Here is a 20,396-nt window from a genome sequence, read left to right as displayed (position 1 = left end):
CTGTCATTAAATTGTTTCAAATACTTCTTCTGTTCTTTCCTCTCTTGTGGTATTCCCAAAACGTTTATGTTATGCCTTCTGTAGTTGTCCCAAGGTCCTCGGATATTTTGTTTTTTTTATTTCATTTTGTTTTTCTTTTTTCAGTGTTTGTTCTCTTTGTTCAGTTTTCAAAGTATCTGTTGAGATATCTTCAAGCTCAGAGATTCTTTCCTCAACCATGTCCAGTCTACCTGGAATCCCATCGAAGACATTCTTCATTTCTGTTGCAATGTTTTTGATCTCTAGCATTTCTTTTGGTGCTTGCTTAGGATTTCCATCTTTCTTCTTTCATTGCCATCTGTTCTTGTATACTGTATACTTTATCTATTAGAGCCTTAGCATATTAATCATAGTTGTTTTAAATTCCCAGTCTGATAATTCCAACATTCCTACCATGTCTGGTTTGGATGCTTGCTCTGTCTTTTCAAATTGTGCCTTTTGCCATAGTGATTTATAATTTTTTCTTGATAGCCATACCGAGTAAAAGGAATAGCTGTTAGTAATGTGGTGGTAAGTTGTGGGTGAAGGGAAAGAGTTCAGTAGTCCTATGATTAGGTCTTAGTCTTTTCATGAGCTTATGTCTGTGAACTTACAAGTATTTCTCAGCTTCCCCCACATCTCCCCTCATATGAGATAGGATGGCTAGAGTAGCTTGGAGTCAGTTACTTCCCTTTCCCCAGGTCAGTTAGGCTCTGATAATACCCTAGCAGGTTAGGCTCTGGTTAACTAGTTTCTCCTGAGGGCAGGCCTTATTAAAAAGAACAGAATGCTTTGACATATTTCAAAATGGTACCTTCCCCCCTCTTCCTGCCAGAATGACAAGATTTTTCTCTTGATATTTACTGTGGAATCCTGGTCAAGATCCTGGTTGAGTTCCTAGTGATAATTCTCAACAATATTGTGGGGAGTCCCCATAACTGGGCCCCCCTGAAGTTTTTAACTCTCAAATTGTCCATACTGAGTCACCAGCCATTAGTCAATTACAGTTCAGGTTTTCTTACCCCAGCACTGGATCCCACAGTGGTTCCAGCTGTTAAGTCTCTGCTAAAGTAAGTTGTGACTCCCTGTACTCACCCGTGTCTCTATTCTTGGGGGCAGTGGTTTGTCTGGTGTCCCTCCCTCTTACTGATCCAAAAAATGTTGATTTTTCAGTCTTTTCAGCTCTTACTGTTAGGATGGAGTAGGGACTTACAACCTGCTCACATGCTGCTTTTTTTTTTAATTTAAGTAAATATATTTTTAGTGAAGGTACTAATTTTATGTATCTTTCTGGTAATAGAATTTGTATAAAATAAAATTCACTCCATTTATGGGTACAGTTTGGTTTTAATAAATGTATTCTATTATTTGAACATACCTCAATTTATCTTATCCATTTTCTGTTGATAGGCAATTAGGTTTCTTATGGCTTTTGGCTATAAAAGTAGGACATTTTTTAGCCACTATGGACATTTGTGTACAATGCACATGTCTTTCTTACTATTGGCTGCATCATATGATAGGTGTACATTTAACTTTATTGAAGTAAAATTCACTCATAAAATTAACTATTTTAACCATTCAGTGACATTTAGTACATTCACAATGTTGTCCCATCACCATCACTTCGATCTAGTTTCAAAATATTTTTATCACCCCTAAAGGAAAACTCATATCTATTAGACAAGCATTCCATATATTCTATTCCCCCAGTTCCTGGAAACCACAAATTTGCTTTCTGTCTCTATGGATTTTCCTGTTCTGGTTATGTCATATAAATGGGATTACATAATATGTGACCTTTTGTGTCTGACCTCTTTCACTTAGCTTATTTCTAAGGTTCATCCATGTTGTAGCATATATCAGTGCTTCATTCTTTTTTATAGCTGAATAATATTACATTCTATGGATATACCACATTTTGTATACCATCAGTTTAATGGACAAATGAGTTATTTCCATTTTTTAGCTATTGTGAATAGTACTGTTAACGACATTTGTGTACAAGTTTTTGTTTGAAAATCTGCTTTCAGTTCTTTTGGATAAGTACCTAGTGTAATTACTGGGTGATATGATAGTTCTACATGTGATGTGTTGAGCAACTGCCAGACTATTTTCCATAGTAGGTTCTCCATTTTACATTCCCATCAGCAATGTATGAGGTTTCCAATTTCTCTCTATTCTTGCTTTTTTTAAAAAAAATTTTAAAAGATTTTATTTATTTGACAGAGAGAGAGACAGCAAAAGCAGGGGGAGTGACAGGCAGAGGGAGAAGGAGAAGCAGGCTCCCTGCTGACCCTGGAATCATGACCTGAGCCGAAGGCAGATGCTTAACTGACTGAGCCACCCAGGCACCCCTCTATATTCTTGGTTTTTAAATTATACTCACTGGAGGGGGCATCAAGTGGTATCTCATTGTTGTTTTAATTTGCATATTCCTAATGACTAATGATTTTGAGCATCTCTTCAGGTGCTTGTTGATCATATAAATATTTTCTTTGGAGAAATGTCTATTCAGACCATTTGCCTGTTTTTAAATTTGGTTGTCATTTTGTTGTTGAGTTCTAAGTTTCTTAAATATTTCTAGATACTTGCTCTTTATCAGATACATGATTTTCAAATGTTTTCTCCCATTTTGTGGATTGTCTTTTTACTCTCTTGATTGTGTAGTCCAAATTATTTTTTGTTTTTTTGTTTGTTTGCTTATGGTTTTGGTGTCATATATAAGAAACCATTGCCAAATCCAAGGTCATGAAGATTTACATGACCCTATGTTTCCCTCTAAGATTTTTATAGTTTTTGCTCTTACATATTAAGTCTTCAATCTGTTCTGAGTTAATTTTTGCATATAGTGCAAGATGGGATCCAACTTCATTGCTATGCGTGTGGCTACCCATTTGTCCCAGCACCATTTGTTGAGCAGACTGTTCTTTCCCTATTGAATAGTCATGGCACCCTTGTCAAAAATTAATTGATCATAGACTTACAGCTTTATTTCTGTACTCTTCTTTTCAGTTGATCTATATGTTTATACTCATGCCAGTACTAACCTTTTTCAATTACTATAGTTGTAGTGGTAAGTGTCCAAATTGGGAAGTATAAATCATTCACTTTTTATTTTTTGGTTTTGACTATCAAGGGTTCCTTGAAAGTCATATGTGGAGGGATACTCCGCAGTTTTCTGGTTTTTTTCCAGCTTTCCTTCTTTCATTTGTTTGTTGCCCTTGTATTTCTTTTCTAAACTATATATTCAACTCCCACCTCATTTTATGAGGCCAGCATTACCCTGATACCAAAGCCAGATAACGACACTACAAGAAAAGAAAACTACAGGCCAATATCCCTGATGAGTGTAGATGAAAAAATTCTCAACAAGATACTATCAAACCAAATTTAACAGCACATTAAATGATCATAATACCACATGATCCAGTATTTCCACATCTGGATATTTACCTGAAGAAAATGAAAACACTTGATTCCAAAAGATACCTGCATCCCTATGTTTATTGCATTATTTAAAAGATGTGGAAGCAACCCAAGTGTCCCTCTATAAATGAATAGGTAAAGAAGATATGGTGTGTGTGTATATACACGTTGGAATATTACTCAGGCATAAAAGATGAAATCTTGCCATTTGTGACAACATGGATGGATCTAGAGGGTATTATGCTAAGTGAAATAAGTTAGAGAAAGACAAATACTGTATGATTTCACTTATATGTGGAATCTAAAAAACAAAGCGAATAAATAAAAACCAAAAAATCAGAAACAGACTCATAAATACAAAGAACAAATACAAAAAACAAACTGATGGTTGCCAGAGCAGAGGGGTATGGGAGGGAATGGGTAAAATAGGTGAAGAGGATTAAGAGATAAAAACTTCTAATTATAAAATAAATAAGTCATGGGGGGTGAAAAGTACAGTATAGGAAATATAGTCAGTAATATTGTAATAACTTTATATGATGAGAAATAGTGACAACTTATTTTGATGAGTATTTTGTAATGTTTGTAAATGTTGAATCACTGTGTTGTACATGTGAAATTAATATTGTATGTCAACTATACTTCAATTTTTAAAAAAAGGATCATACACCGTGATCAAATGGAATTCATTCCAGATGCAAGGATGGTTCAACCTATGCAAATCAGTGAATGTGACATATCAGATTAATAGAATGAGAAATAAACATCAAATGGTCATATCAATAGATCCAGATAAAGCATCTAAGAAAATACAACATCCTTTCATGATAAAAATTCTCAAATTGGGTACAGAAGGAACATATCTCAACATATTAAAGGCCAAACATAACAAGCCCACAGCTAACATACTCAGCGGTGAAAGGTTGAAAGTTTTCCTGTAAGATCAGGACTAGAACAGGGGTGCCCACTATCACCATTCCTATGTAACATGGCTGGAATTCCTAGCCTGAGCAGTCAGGCAAGAAAAAGAAATAAAAGGCATCCAAACCAGAAAGGAGGAAGTAAAATTATTTGCAGATGACACAATCATATATTGAAAATCCTAAAAAATCTCACGAAAAAACTTTAAGAATAGCTATCCCACTGTAACAAGAGGGAATTTGGCTTACTTTATTGTATTAGTTATCTGTTGCTATGTAACAAATCAGCCCAAAACTTTGTGACTTAGAACAACAAACATTATCTGACAGTTTCTGTGGGTCAGAAATTTGGGAGCAGCTTAGCTGTGTGGTTCTGGTTTAGGGTCTCCCATGAAGTTGCTCTCGGTTTGTTAGCTAGTCTTCAGTTATATGGAGGCTTAATTGGGGTTGGAGGATTTGCTTCTAAAATGGCTCACTCTTGCTTAAGTAGGCCTTTCCAAGGAGCATCTTCAGAGTCTTTATGACCTGACAGCTAGCTTCCTCCATGATAGAGAGTAAGGAGGAAGTCACAGTGACTTTTATGACCTAGTCATACATTGTCATTTCTGCCAGCCTTTTTGGTAGAAGCAAGTTACTAAGCATGGCCGCAATCAAGGAGAGGGAAATCAGGCTTCACCTTTTGAAGGGAGGAGTATCACTGATTGGCCAAGTGGAGGTAAACAGTGGAAGAGACTCAGAATACTTTTTGACAGTGGCTTCTTGAACTCTTCATTAAATTGTTCATGGCGTCTCAAGGAAGGAGAGAATAGTTTGCTATTATTTAGAACACCAAGTCTATTAAGACTTGGGCTGTTATTGAGACATATATTTACATAACATTTTCCTCCTTCTACTTAGGAAGTTTCAAAGTTCATACACTGGAAGGAAAACAAATGATAAAATCAATTAAAAATATGTGAATAATCTTTTTTTTTTAAGATTTTATTTATTTGAGAGAGAGAGTGCGAGCATGAGTGGGGAGGGGCTGAGGGAGAGGGGGAACCAGGCTCCCTGCTGAGCAGAGAGCCAGCCGCTTATCCCAGGACTCCAGGATCATGACCTGAGCCACCCAGGTGCCCCTCTTTTTTTTTTTTTTTTTTTTGCAAAAGTTTTGGAGACTGAAATAAAGTGATCATCAATCAGGATTTAGAAAAAAGTTTTATTTGAGGTCTGGGGATTAAGAAGAAGGCTAATGTCAACTGGTCAAAAGTATGAATTGTGTCCTATCTTTAGAAATCCAATTTGGGGGTAGCTTTTAATTTTGATATAATTTTAAACTTAGAGAAAAGTTACAAGAATAGTATACAGAACTCCTGAATAATATTCAGCAATTGTTTTGTGACCTAAAAGTCAGCCTAAAACCACCAGAGATAAACCTGTAATGTGATAAAGTTAGGTTTATTAACTCATTGCAGTGAGAGAGATTGCAGACCAGAGGAACCACCCAGCTTCTCACCAAACAAAGGGTAAAACAATTAAAGGATTTTGGAGAAGGGTGGCATTTAGGTGAAATTTAAATGAACTAGTGTTTTGATAAGGTCAGGCAAAGCCAGGGCTGTGTATAAACTAAAGGAGTCAGCATCAGATCTGGACTACACAGTGGACCTATGGCGTTGTTTCCTTGAAAACTACAAAATTAAGAGGAAGGAGGAATGTTGTGTTCAGAAAGCCCATATCTATAGCTCTGTATCTTTTTGGAAATTGAGATTTCTTCTCTGTATCAGTTACTGACTTAGATCCTCTTAGCAAAAGTAGGATATTTCAGAAAGTTTCCTCATGTCCTTTTCCAGTCATTTCCCTGACTGAGAGATAAGCACTGTTCTGATATTTTCATGGTAGATTGATTTTGCCAGCCTCAGAACGTCTTATGAATGGAATAATGTAAATATGAATGCTATGTAGTTTCTTTTACTCAGCATAATATCTGTGAGGTTCATTTGTGGTTTTTTTGTTTTTTTTTTTTTTTTGCATCTTGCAACACTTCTTACGTTTTTATTGCTAAGTAGTATTTTTTTTGAAGATTTTATTTATTTATTTGGGGGAGAGAGAGTGTGAACATGGGGTCGGGAGTGGAGGGCAGAGGGAGAAGGACAAGCAGGTCCTTGATGCAGAGCTCCATCCCAGGACCCTGAGGTCATGACCTGAGCCAAAGGCAGATGCCCAACGGACTGAGCCACCCAGGCGCCCCTATTGCTAAGTAGTAGTGTATTTTATCAATAAATTGCAATTTGTTTATCCATTTTCTTAGTGGTGAACTAGTGGGTTTTCAGCTTTGGAGTATCATGAAGAAGGCTGCTATGAACATTCTTGCATAAGGTTTCTGTCTGTATATGTTTTTATTTTTCCTTGGATAAATAACTAGATGTGAAATTCTTGCGTCAAAGGCTAGTATATGGGTATCTGTTTAACACTTTTACATTTCTTCCAACAATTTATGTGAGTTTCTCAGTTGATTCATATCCTTTCCAATGTTTGGTGTTGATAGTCTTCTTAATCTTAACCATTATTGTGGGTATGAAGTGGTCTGTCATAGTGGTTTTAACTTTTTTTTTAAGATTTTATTTTCAAGTAATCTCTATACCCAATGTTGGGGCTCAAACTTAGAGCCCTGAAATCAAGAGTTACATGCTCTACCAACTGAGTCAGCCAGCAGTGCCTTGGTTTTAATCTTTATTATCCTAATTACAAATGATGTTAAACATCTTTTCCTGTGTATATTAACCATTCACATATCTTCCTTCATGAAGTGTCCATTCATATCTTTTGCCCCTTTTTTAAAATTTTTTTTAAGGTTTTATTTATTTATTTGACAGAGAGAGACACAGCGAGAGCGGGAACACAAGCAGGGGGAGTGGGAGAGGGAGAAGCAGGCTTCCCGCAGAGCATGGAGGCTCGATCCCAGGACCCTGGGATCATGACCCGAGCTGAAGGCAGATGCTTAACGACTGAGCCACCGAGGTGCCCTGCCCCCCCCCTTTTTTTTTTTTTTTTGGTATTGGATTGTTTGCTTTGTATTTGTTGAGTTGTAGGAGTTCTTTATATATTCTAGGTACAAGGCTTTGTCAGACACATCTTTTACAGTGGCATACATATTTACTTTCTTGTCATATCTTTTGATGAGTGGAAGCTTTTAATTTTTATGTAGTATAATTTGTTACTTTTTCTGTTAAAACTTGTAGTTGTAGCTTATACATTTAGGTCTATTATCCACTTGGAATTAATATTTTCATGGTGTGAAGTATGGATCAAGGTTCATTTGTTCGTTTTCCATATGGATATCCAGTTTTTCCAGCACTGTTTGTTGAAGACTTTTCTTTTCCCCATTGATTGCTGTTACCTTTGTTGAAAATCGAATGACTGGAAAAAGATCTATTTCTAGGCTTTCTAGTTTTGTTCCATTGGTCTTTGTGGAATTGTGTATATTAATACACTTTGAAAAACTACATAAAGTGTTTATTAGATATTGGCATACATAGGAAAAATCTTTCCCATACATGTTTTGCCAGCATTGGAGATCTTTCTTATGATCAGCTTATAGCCAATGACATCTGGAGGCTTTTCAGCATGGTTCTCTACACACTCTGTGATACTTTGTGTGTGTGTGTGTGTGTGTGTGTGTGTGTGTCATGTGAGATTGATGTTCACTTTTAATTCTTTTACATTTATTTGTAACTGAGAAAGCTCTTGTTTTACTGCAGAATTTTGAGATTAGTAATAACAAAAAATTCAGACACCTTTTTTCTTAAGGTAACATAGTTATCTTATATATGTTATAAAGATCTGAACAGAACTTCATCACACTGTCCACCAAGAGATGCCTTGGGTCCTTGCAGTGGGAAGGGGAAGAGGAAGAGAAGATGTAACCACATAGAAAATGTAGTCTAGAACCTTGCCCGTCATCTCATTATCTCTGGACTATGTATCAGTCATATTCAAATATTTATTAGTACTGTGCTGAAGGATACAGGAATTTTACCCTCGGGGAATTTGCCAGTGTAGCTGAAGAATTAAAAAAATTGAAGTAAACATAATACAAAGTAATATGTGATTAATGTTTGCTTTAAGATCATTGAGAGAATTTAAAATATCTTTATTATAATTGTGTTGTGGACCTCAATCATTATTCTGAATTACAGTAAATCTAAAAGTAAGAAAAAGATAGTTGCAATTTACCGACAGAGGGGAGAAGGTAAGGAATTATAAACTGGAGAGAGTGGATCTCAAATATAAATCTGTGTTGGATTTGATTAAGCATCTTTTATAAATTAAAATATGTTTACTCTAGGTGAACTACAGTTATATGTTTATGGAATAAACATGTACTTACATGTGAGTAGATTTTTATGCAGAATTCATCAGAAGTTGAAGTATAGAGGCTGAACTCTAGGAAATAAATTAAGGGTTGCTGGAGGGGAGGTGGATGGGGGGAAGAGATAATTGGGTGATGGGCATTAAATTAAGGAGGGCATTGTAATGAACATTGGGTGTTATATGCAATCAATGAATCACTAAATTCTACCTCTGAAACTAATAAAAAAAAATATAACTGGAAAAAAAAGGAAGTTGAATTATAAAGAAGTTCTAATAAAAGAGGCATTTAATCTTCCTATTTATTGTATTTCATCAGTTTTAAGATGGATCCCTATCCCCATACATCTTTTAGCATGTTTTAAATTAAGGTTGTGATCCTTAGTCAGTTTGGCCAGTGGGGCAGTCTGCAGTCATTGTATGAACATGTATAAACATCAAAAGTGTCGTCATATGCCTATAGAGTAAAATCCGTGCTTCTTAAAAAAAAAAAGTCTAGAAAACACTCTTTTTTTTATATATTTAATTTATTAATTTGAGAGAGAGTAAGCGAGAGAGAGAGCACGAGTGGGGTAGAGGGGCAGGTGGGGAGAGAGAGAAGCAGACTCCCCACCGAGCAGAGAGCCCGACGTGGGGCTCAATCCTAGGATCCTGGGATCATGACCTGAGCCGAAGGCAGACGCTTAACTGACTGAGCCACCCAGGCGCCCCTAGAAAACACTAAAATACTACTTTAACATTGCATTAATGGTTGTGGGGAGGAGATGGGAAAGATAGGCTGGACCTACTTAATTGCAAAGCCTGCTTAACACGGGGCTCTTTAGTTGTTTTATGGATTCTTTTAAGAACTACCAATCTCAGGGCGCCTGGGTGGCTCAGTCGTTATGCGTCTGCCTTCAGCTCAAGTCATGATCCCAGGGTCCTGGGATCGAGCCCTCCATCGGGCTCCCTGCTCGGCGGGAAGCCTGCTTCTCCCTCTCCCACTCCCCTTGCTTGTGTTCCCTCTCTCGCTGTCTCTCTCTGTCAAATAAATAAATAAAATCTTTACAAAAAAAAAAAAAAGAAAACCTTAAAAAAGAAAAAAAACTACCAATCTCAATGGCACATGTGATTTTTTTGTAAGGAAATACCAGGAAATACTGAAGGCTTGGAGACAAAATGACCCAAATTTGGTCTGTGACTTTTTATAAAAACACAAAAGTGATATGAGAAAATCAGTGTTTAAACCCAAAACAGTTCTTACCATCAGTATGAAATATAAATTCCAAATTGTAAAAAAGCATTGATGGAATTTGATAGTAATCTTTGTAGGGGGGTTTTATCCTTCCTTTGACATTTAATATTCTGTGTTATTTATTATGCTCTTTTATTATTTTCATGTAAAGTGGTATAGTCAGTAATGGGTTAGTCTATTTCCACTCAGCTAGCTCTGACTTTGGACAGCTGTTTAACTTCTCTGAGCATTGGTTTGAAAACTAAAATGAGATTACATTTACCTAGTAGCATTATTAAGTTTATTCTTTTCTACTTAAATTCCAGGAGCTCACATATACATTATCTACTTGAATCTCGTAACATTTTAAGTAGGCTGTTTATATATTTTTGGTAAAGTGAAACTTTGATGATAATGTTCTGATCTTTTCAAACTAGAGAACAGAAAAAGGTATGTTTCAATAATGAATATAAGTAACTTTGTTAACTAGTAGGGAGTGAGGAGACAGAGGCAGATCAATGTCTTTCAGAATGCACAAGGTTGAACATTGTACTAGAAGATGTGATATGGCAGTCAGATGCTTGCAGCTCTGTGAAGAATCCCTGCAAGTGCAAGTCACAAATATAGCTTGATAAGGTTGTTTTGTAGGCAACTCAGTGGCATTGCTATTGATGATGTGACTTTTTTCCCCTAAATAATGAACAATTCTTGATAAAGTTATAAACAAAAATAAAATACAAATTTTCTTGACTTACGTAGGAGTTGTAGTTTGAAAATACTTCATTTTGTTCTAAAATAGCAAGGAAAGAAAAGACTTTGTATTTATGTGTCAAATGGGCTTAGCTAAGTTCTAGGTTAATGTAATTACAGTGTTTTTAACCTATTCAAACATCCAGCTGGAAATTTGGAAGTCTAGACTATTTGTTATGTAGGTCTTTTTGGTGCATTACAGGTTCCCTGCAATCCTGACCTCTTTCCACTAAACGCCAGTAGTCATCTTAATCTTCTTGACAACTAAAAAACATTCCCTCTGATTTTAACACTGTTCCCAGACTTTAACATGCTTGTTGAAAACTAATGGTTTTAGATATGTGAAAGGTGAGGAAATTAAGTACTAGAGAAAGAAATAATTATGCAACTTATTTGTAATTATTCAGTGACTAAATTTTATTAAAGTTGATAATTTGAAACTTTAGAAATTAAGATGGCTGTATTGTATGTTCTTATTTTTCTTAGTAAAATGAATGAAAATAAACCTGGTGCCTCACAGAATCTTGGTAAGTAAAATACTTAAAACATTTTCAAATATAATTTAAAATATTAAGATATTTTACTCTTGCTTTTTTATTACAATAAGACTTTTTAGAATGCTGGCTCAAAATATAGGAATCCATGCTTTTGTTCACACATCCATATATGAAAACATAATATTACATGTATTCATTTCAACAAAAATCTGCTGTAAGAGGACAATTTGCCAAATTTTATCAGGTATGCTTTGTATCTGAATGAAACAGCATTGTTTATTTGATAAACAATTTTTTTCATCTTTTTGTATGACTTTTTCTTATATAAGGAAAAATGCAGGCGAGACCATTTTAAACAATACACAAAACTTAACATGAAAAGGAAAACTTACCTGCAGGTGCTCATAACCATCTCAAATAGATTCAGAGACCTTTGCTTTTAGTTGTTGATTTCTTCATTCATTAGTTTTAACAGTATATATTGATTTGCTACCATGGAAAATGAGAAATTTAAATTGTTATTTTATATTCTTCTGCCACTACTCCCCTCATCTACCCTTTTTAAGATTTATTTTTTGATTCCCTCACAAATTAAAATATACTTAAAACTCTATCTTGACCATCACTGATAGAGAATATCTGTTAACACCACATCATGTTGGATAAGGAAATTTGCTCTTAATCCTCCCTCTACTTTGCTTTTCTGCTTTTACCTACAGACTTCTATCCACTGTGCTCATTGTTCTGAAACTTAGTAATTCATGGTCTACCTTCATGTATTTGTAGACTGCAAATACTATCTTTACTGTTATTTACTTAGTATTTTTCCTAAGATTGACTCAGTTTTTTTACTTATATGTGTGTATGTCATTATTTTTTTAAGATTTTTTATTTATTTATTTGACGGAAAGAGACAGTGAGAGAGGGAACACAAGCAGGGGGAGTGGGAGAGGGAGAAGCAGGCTTCCCGCGGAGCAGGGAGCCCTATGTGGGGCTCGATCCCAGGACCCTGGGATCATGACCTGAGCCGAAGGCAGACGCTTAACGACAGAGCCACCCAGGCGCCCCTATGCCATTATTTTAATACAGCCAGTATCATTTGCCATAGTTAGAAGGGGATCTTAATATAGTGAAGTCAGAACAATGTTACTGAATTTTAAATATTAAAATTCAAAAACAACAAATACAAACAAAAGCAGTGTACTTACAAAAACGCATGCCTGAAACCTAGTCTGTTCTGCATCCAGTGTTTCCATATCTGGATGAAGGGAGGAAGGGAACAAATGGAAAAGCTACTGGTCCACAGCATAACAGCAAATGCATCTCCATCCAGCGCTCATCATGAGTACTTCTGTTCTGTAGTCTCAGCTCAATTCCTTGTATTCCTTTTCCTCTTGATAGCTGCATGCACACTTAGAACTAAAAGTATAGGCACTGGGAATGAAGGAATTAAGATGAGAGCTGCTGGTATAAGATGTCCAATAAATAAATGGCAATTTGCTAGAGTTGATGTGGTCAAAACGAAGGGGAGTTGAAAACTTTTGAAAGATTGAGGAAAGGGCTTTCAGTTATGACTTATCTCATTAACCTATAGTGAGGGAGGGCAAATATAGGGGAGATATTTTAACGGCATTAAGTATTAGCTCATGATGTTTTTTTCCAGTCCTGGAATCTATTTTGTGAGTAGTCTGTTAACAGATGTACCATTTCAATGCATAACATCCATTCTTGATTACATGTATTAGCTAAATAATTAGTAATAAGACTGTTTATTTTAAGCTAATAATTAGTAAATAAGATTAGCTGCTGTAATAGGTAAATGCTGAGGTCTTACTGGTTTAATACAACAAAAGTTTATTACTTGGCTTATGTTACAATTCAATGTGGATTGGTTAGGGGAGTTGGAACAAACGGGGAGTTTCTGCTCCATGCAATCACTTAGAGATTCAAGCTCCTTTCATCTTGTATTCATCTGCTGCCTTGAGATTCTCAGTCTTTTCTCTTTAGCTAGTGTTTTTCTCATTGTTTTATTAGAAATTTTCTGTATAAGTAAACATCATAAGTTAGAAAAATTGATAATTATACTAATGTCTATTCAGTTATATGTACCTGCCACACCCTTTTAATTATACTTGACTTGTCCAAGGTTACACAGCAAGAGTGTAGTGCCAAGATTTAACTCAGATCTCCCTGACTCTACAGTTTGCCTTTTAAAAACTATTATTGTTATGGTAAAGTACACATAACATAAAATTCACCATTTTTTTTTTTTAAGATTTTATTTATTTATTTGACAGAGAGACACAGCGAGAGAGGGAACACAAGTAGAGGGAGTGGGAGAGGGAGAAGCAGGCTCCCCACCCAGCAGGGAGCCAGATGCAGGGCTTGATCCCAGGACCCCGGGATAATGACCTGAGCCGAAGGCAGACACTTAACGACCGAGCCACCCAGGCGCCCCAAAATTCACCATTTTAACTATTTTATTATTTTTTTAAAGATTTTATTTATTTGACAGAGAGAGACACAGTGAGAGAGGGAACACAAGCAGGGAGAGTGAGAACCATCACCACTATCTAGTTCCAGAACATTTTCATCATCCCCAAAGGAAACTACCCATTAAGCAGTTACTTTTCATTTCCCTTCTCCTTGGTCCCTGGAAGCCACCAATCTGCTTTTTTGTCTGTCTCTGTGGATTTACCTATTCTGGATAAGGTGATCTATTATATAAATGGAGTCATATAGTATGTGACCTCTTGTGCTTGGCTTCTTTTACTTAGCATAATGTTTCTAGGCTCATCCATGTTGTAGTAGGTATCAGTTACTTCATTTCTTTTTACAGCTGAATAATATTCCATTGTATGGATATAACATATTAATTTATCCATTCATCCATCCATTGATATACACTTGGTTTGTTTTCCCTTTTTGGCTGTTGAGAACAGTGCTGCTATAAATATTAGTATACAAGTATTTGAACATCCATTTTCAGTTCTTTGGCATATATACCCAGGAGTGGAATTGTTGTGTCATACAGTAACTATGTTTAAGTTTTTGAGGAACTGTCAAATTATTTTTCCTAAGTCATTGTACCATTTTACATTTCCACCAGCAGCGTGTGAGGATTCCTATTTTTCCAGATCCTTGCCAACATTTGTTATTTTTTGACATTTTGATTATAGCCATCCTAACAGATGGGAAGTAATATCTCATTGTGGTTTTGATTTGCATTTCCCTGATTAATAATATTAAACATCTTTTAATATGCTTATTGGCTATTTATATTTTTTCTTTGGAAAAATGTTTATTCACATCATTTGCTCCATTTTAAAATTGGTTTGTGTTTTGTTGTTGAGTTATAAGAATTTTTTACGCATTTTGGACACTAGACCCTTAACAGATATATGGTTTCTAAATATATTCTCCCATTCTGTAGATTGTCTTTCCACTCTCTTTAGTGTCCTTTGCATAAAAGTTGCAAAAAACTTAGATGAAGTCCAGTTTATTTTTTTGTTCATTTTTACTTTTGCCCTTGGTTTCATGTGATCTCTAAGAAACCATTGCCAGTCCAAGGTTATAAAGATTTACCCCTATATTTTCTTCTAAGAGTTTAGTTTTGGTGCTTATGTTTAGGTCTTTGATCTGTTGTGCTTTTTAAAAGATTTATTTATTTATTTGAGAGACTGCGAGCTGGGGGAGGGGCGGGGGGGCAGAGAATCTTAAGTAGACTCCCCGCTGAGCACAGAGCCTGATATGGGGCATGATCCCAGGACCCCAAGATCATGAGCTGAGCCAAAATCAAGAGTCAGACACTTAACTGACTGAGCCACCAAGGCACCCCATCTTTGATCTGTTTTGATTTAATTTTTGTATATGGTATCGGGTTAGGTTTCATTATCTTGCATGTGGCTATCAAGCTGTCCTAGTACCACTTATTGAAGAGACTGTTTTTCCCTGATGAATGACCTTGGCATTCTTGTTCAAAATTAATTGACCGTAGATATATATGTTTATTTCTGGCCTCTTTTCCTCTATTGATCTATATCGCTGTCCTTATGCCACTACAACAGTGTTTTGATTTCTGTAGCTTTTTTCTAAGTGTTGAATTTACTCTTTTTCTCTAGGTCAGTCTGGCTAAAGTTTTGTCGGTTTCGTTGATCTTTTCAGAAAACCAACTTCAGTTTTTATTGATTCTCTTGTTTTTGTTTTCTATTTCATTTATCTATGCTGTAGTGTTTATTTTTTCCTTCCTTCTGCTAGCTTTTGGCTTAATATGCTCTTATTTTTCTAGCTCTTTAAGGTTAAAATTGTTACTGATTTGGGGGTCTTTCTTTTTTCATATTGGCTTACATAAAGATCAGCCAGAGGTGAAAGCTTAGGGTTTCTGGGGTCTTTTCTGAGCATGCATCCAGCCTTGAGCATGTGTGTGTCCTCTAGATTCCCTGTTATCTGTGGGAGCTTTTCAAAGCCCTTATTTACCCATGTATCTCCTTTTCCCAGCTTCTCCTTTTGTAGGTCTTTTGGTCTGGCACCTGCTTGTCCTATCTGTTACCCTTAACTCCAAGCTGCTTCATCTAGTGTATTTGTCTTAAACACTTTTGACAGAGAAAGTTCTGAGGCAGGCAAAACAAGGGCAAGCATCTGAGCCCATCCCTCAGGGATCCACCAGGCAGATCAAAACACACACTCACTTTTCTTTAAGAACAAGGTTCATTTTACCTCCTCTTGGACAATCCAAACCTGGAACATGGGCCATCGAACCTAAGGCCATTCATTGCTCAGCTGGAGAGTGGGGGATGGTAGGCAGGTAAGTTAAAATGCTACAGAGTGCTCATCAGAATTTACCATTCTGTTTCTTTATTGAGCATTCTCCTAATTGTTATAAGTTTTAAAATTAGATTTCAGAATTTCTGAAAAGTTGATTCTGACAGTTTTTGGCAGCTTAATTTGTTGCTTTAGTGGGGAGATAGAGTTTTGGAGTTTCCTAATCCATTATTTTCTGTGATGTTACCCTACAAGTTGCCATTTTAATTATACACTGGAATTCATTATTAAAATTAATTTAAAAATGTAAAGTCTAAAACAATGATGTTTATTGCTTTGGAAATAAGTGTTAAAAATTTTAAGTTACTGATAATATAATGTGATTTGCTCTCAGAAAGAATTGAATACATCACTTGAGAGAAGCTCCAATTCCATAGGTTTTATTTTAAAAATTTAAAAATATTTTTATATCTATTTACTTTTTTCACTGTTAGCTTGTGTTTTTTGTCGAAAAAATGATGACTGTCCTAATAAATATGGAGAAAAGAAAACTAATGAGAAATGGAATCTCACTGTACATTACTATTGTTTGGTGAGTATAATTTATAATTAAATCCTGGAAATTTGATACTCTTCTGAAGAAGACAGTTAGATTTTGATGGCTGGTTTCTGAGAATTGGATAAGTCATTTTGCTTCTCTGGATCTCATTTTGCCTGTATGTAAAATAAGGTTTTTCATCTATCAAATTCTAAGATTGTGAAATTATTTGGTATGTATGAGGGAAGACCTGTCATCATTATCTGTTTATTTTTGCCTAACCCTTTAGAGCCTAAATGAAAAAAGGAAAAAATGGTTAGATCTCTAAGGGAGTTATCTTTTTACCACTTTCTTGTTTCCATTGTTGCTAATGATAAATCTCAGAAAAGAGTTGTTTGAAGGTTCAGGGAGGAGAAGGAAAGTATTTTATTTTGCAGACAACCTAGAAAGAAAAGTTCTAAATAAAGGTGGTAAATATTTGTGGACAAGGAAATAGGTGAATTTATGGGTCACTCGGAAGAAAGAAAAAGTGATTTCATATTGAAAATTAGTGTCTCATTTGTTTCCCCTTCCCTCCACCAACTTTTCACCTCACTAAATCTGTGCCTTAAGATCTTAATGGCACCATCACTGCCTTAGCCTGCCAAGGCTGCAGTTAATAAACACAATATTTCTTGATACTGTATGAGTTATGTATTGCCACTTAACAAATTATCCTGAATTTTAGCAGCTTAAACAGCTATTATCTCAAACATTTTCTGAGGGTCAGGAATCTGGTATTGGCTGAACTGGATAGTTCTGGCTCAGGGACTCTCATGAGGTTGCAAGTGAGATGTCCTCCAGCGTTCGGTCATATGAAGGTTAGACTGGGCTGGAGGATCCACATCTGATGGCTCACTCACATGGCTTTTGGCATTAGTACTTACTACCTGTTGGCAGGAGGCCTCTATTCCTTACTTCCCTGGGTACCTTTGTAGGGTACTTACAGCATGGCATCTGACTTCTTCCAGAGTAAGTGATGAAAGAGGGAGGGAGGGACGGATAGACAAGACACCAAGATAGAACCATATGACCTAGTCTTCACAGTCACATGCTACTGTCACTTTTACTTTATTCTGTTTGTTAGAAGTGAGTCATTAAGTCTAGCCCACATTCAAGGGGAAGGGAACTAGGCCCCGTCTCTTAAAGGAAGAAGTATCAACAAATTTGTAGATCTATTATTATACCCACCCCAGCATCCATGTTAAAACTCTAGATGCTTCCTTGAGAAACCATCTAACATATTTCTTGGTGGTTGTCTAAGACTATAGTTTTGTATGTCAAGTACCCTGTGGGTTAAATAGACTTCTAGACTTGTCTAGGAACCTAATTACTTTGTACCAAGATTTAAGGGAACATTAATTTGGCATTCCAAATTTATTTGTAAGTTGGAAGTCTTATATTTTATATCACTGAAGAAAACCTTTTCATTTTTCTGAGAGTTTATTTTACTTTTTATGCAGTAGAATTAGGAGAATTGGGTTTTTTTTTTCATAACCAATTCTTAAGTAATGTCTACTTTTTTTGTTGTTTCTCTAGGATATATTATATTGATTAAAATAATCCTCTTCTCTAATCACAAATTTGAAGTAGCTTTGAATTATTTAATATATTTAATTTGATCAAATTTCCTTTGTATTCTGTTTTTCATTAATGAGTGTAATAATTCAGAACATACCCACCCTAGGCTCAACACTTACAAGATTCTATTTCACTGTGAACAGGAAAATGCAGTAATGTTATAAATGGTAATGGAATGTTAGAGCTTAAAGAGACTTGAGACAATCTAGTACAGTTTTTTATTTTTGTATTTAAGGTGAGGGACATTAAATTACTTGCCTAGAATTCCAGAAAGTTGGACACAGAGCCTGGTTTGCAAGCCAGGATTTCTTATTCACAGTTCCATCCATTTTTTTGATTCATATTTCCTTAACATATTTAAACTGAAGTTAAAAGATATTTAAAAATTCAAACATTTATGTTACCCATGATTCAATAGGTTTCCGTAAATACACCTTTTATGATTCAGAATCCAGCTACATTTAAAGTTAGCCTGAAATATCACTGATAAACTGAATTATTGCCATAGTGTTTACTATTATTACATTTATACCTTTCGGTATTTACCGCCTTTTTTTCTAAAGCTTCATTCATTCATTACAGATGTTTTCTGCCTTGCATTCTTCCTTTTTCTGTTATTTCCTGGAATACTTTTAGAAACCACTTTGGTTATATGAACTGTTAATGTACAGTGTCTTCCAAATCAAGGAATGTGAGTAGCCTCTTACTTTGACCATGAAAAATAACTATTATAGATAAGAGGTGCTTGAAATTCAAGTTATGTCCATTTTTTATTGGAACATTATATATATTATATGTGTGTGTATATTAATATATACAAACACATGCATATATAAATACATTTATATATATTTCAAACTAGTTTCTTAAGGTCTATTTTCTAATTGAGAATATATTTATAGTTGATGTCAAGTGGAATTTGGCAGAGAGGTAAAGAAGAAGAAGGAGTTTATGGTTTTCTAATAGAAGACATCAGGAAAGAAGTGAACAGGGCTTCTAAACTGGTAAGTAAATTGTTTTACTCATTACACTAAATACTGTAAGTATGATCATACTAGGGAAGTTTTTTCCATCCGTTTCCCTACTGGAAATTTATAAGACTTTGATTTTATGTTCAAAGGCTTATTTTTGTCAAATAAGGTATATTTTAGAAGAACTTTTTGTGTATTTGCAAATAAAAGCGAGGTTAACCAACCCTGAATAATATGTGACAGTGCTGATTTCACTTCCTTATTTTATTCCAACCTATCCATCATTTCACCCACTCCTACCATCCGAATTATGACCATACTTCCACTCTGCTGTTCTTCAAACCTTTAATCCTGAGTCAACCCAGATGTTCACTTTTCATTCTTATACCTCAGTTGCTGGGTTGGCATGATGGGTTGAGGTGGAAATTACACAGCTATGCAGACCAGTAATTTATGATATCTCCACCTCTTGTGGACATTCTGTGACATTGTGTACCTTTGTTCATTGCGTTCTCATGTTCTCCAGGATAAGTACTCTACACTTTAACCCCTTGTTCATTTAATTATAGTTTGTGAACCTTCTGTGTGATACCTACTGTATTAAATGCAAGGAAAGGATTGTAGGTTTCCACCTGGTCTGAGTAGAAATAATGAGAGTTAGGGGTGCCTGGGTGGCTCAGTTGTTAGGTGTCTGCCTTTGGCTCAGATCATGATCCCAGGGTCCTGGGATCGAGCCCCGCATCTGGCTCCCTGCTTGGCGGGAAGCCTGCTTTTCCCTTTCCCACTCCCCCTGCTGTGTTCCCTCTCTCACTTGTGTCTCTCTCTCTGTCAAATAAATAAATAAAATCTTTAAAAAAAAAAATAATGAGAGTTAGAAAATGAGAAGGTTAAAAAAAATGAGAAAGTTGGAAGTACAGGGAATTTTGTCCAGAGAATATAACTGGAACTGATGGTTTCAGTGGTGGAGCAGTTTTGGGTGATGACAGGATTCATTATTACACTGGAGTAGTGATGAAGGGACACATCATAACTGTCAAAGAAAGGTTGTCTCATCAATGTCGAAGTTGTTTACAAAGGGGTAGCAAGAATTAAGATACAGAGAAAGGTGCCAAAGTGTGGAGGAAGCTAGTAGGTGACAGAGGGGAGATATCATTAGGCTCAAAGGACCAGATTTTTTAAAGTATGAAGGCAAATTTATGGCCTACAACCTGCAACAGAGAACTAAAATAATGTTCTGATTGTCCCCCTTGCCTTTTTCCATATCCTACTCCCAACCCTTGCCAAGTCTGGATGAAAATAAAGGAGGATGGGAAAATAAGTAGCTTCACTCAA

At 35.7% G+C, this 20,396-nt stretch overlaps 1 protein-coding gene across 2 annotated transcripts in view; it reads left to right on the top strand.

The window, feature by feature from the left end:
* G2E3 (G2/M-phase specific E3 ubiquitin protein ligase) overlaps positions 1-20,396 on the top strand; it is a 59,055-nt gene that overhangs the window by 7,347 nt on the left and 31,312 nt on the right. Inside the window, exons 2-4 of one of the 2 annotated variants that reach the window (XM_044917848.1) lie at positions 11,164-11,204; positions 16,430-16,527; positions 18,996-19,097. In XM_044917848.1, coding sequence (XP_044773783.1) covers positions 11,168-11,204; positions 16,430-16,527; positions 18,996-19,097 — 237 coding nt within the window. In that variant the 5' untranslated portion in view covers positions 11,164-11,167. Of the gene's footprint in view, positions 1-11,102; positions 11,205-16,429; positions 16,528-18,995; positions 19,098-20,396 lie in introns of those variants that run through there. The other variant, XM_021695348.2, reaches the window with a different exon arrangement.

This window comes from Neomonachus schauinslandi, chromosome 9 (assembly GCF_002201575.2).
Source record: "Neomonachus schauinslandi chromosome 9, ASM220157v2, whole genome shotgun sequence".
Taxonomy (NCBI): domain Eukaryota; kingdom Metazoa; phylum Chordata; class Mammalia; order Carnivora; family Phocidae; genus Neomonachus; species Neomonachus schauinslandi.
The sequence above is the reverse complement of the archived record's forward strand: the minus strand, read 5'-3'. Positions and strand labels throughout refer to the sequence as shown.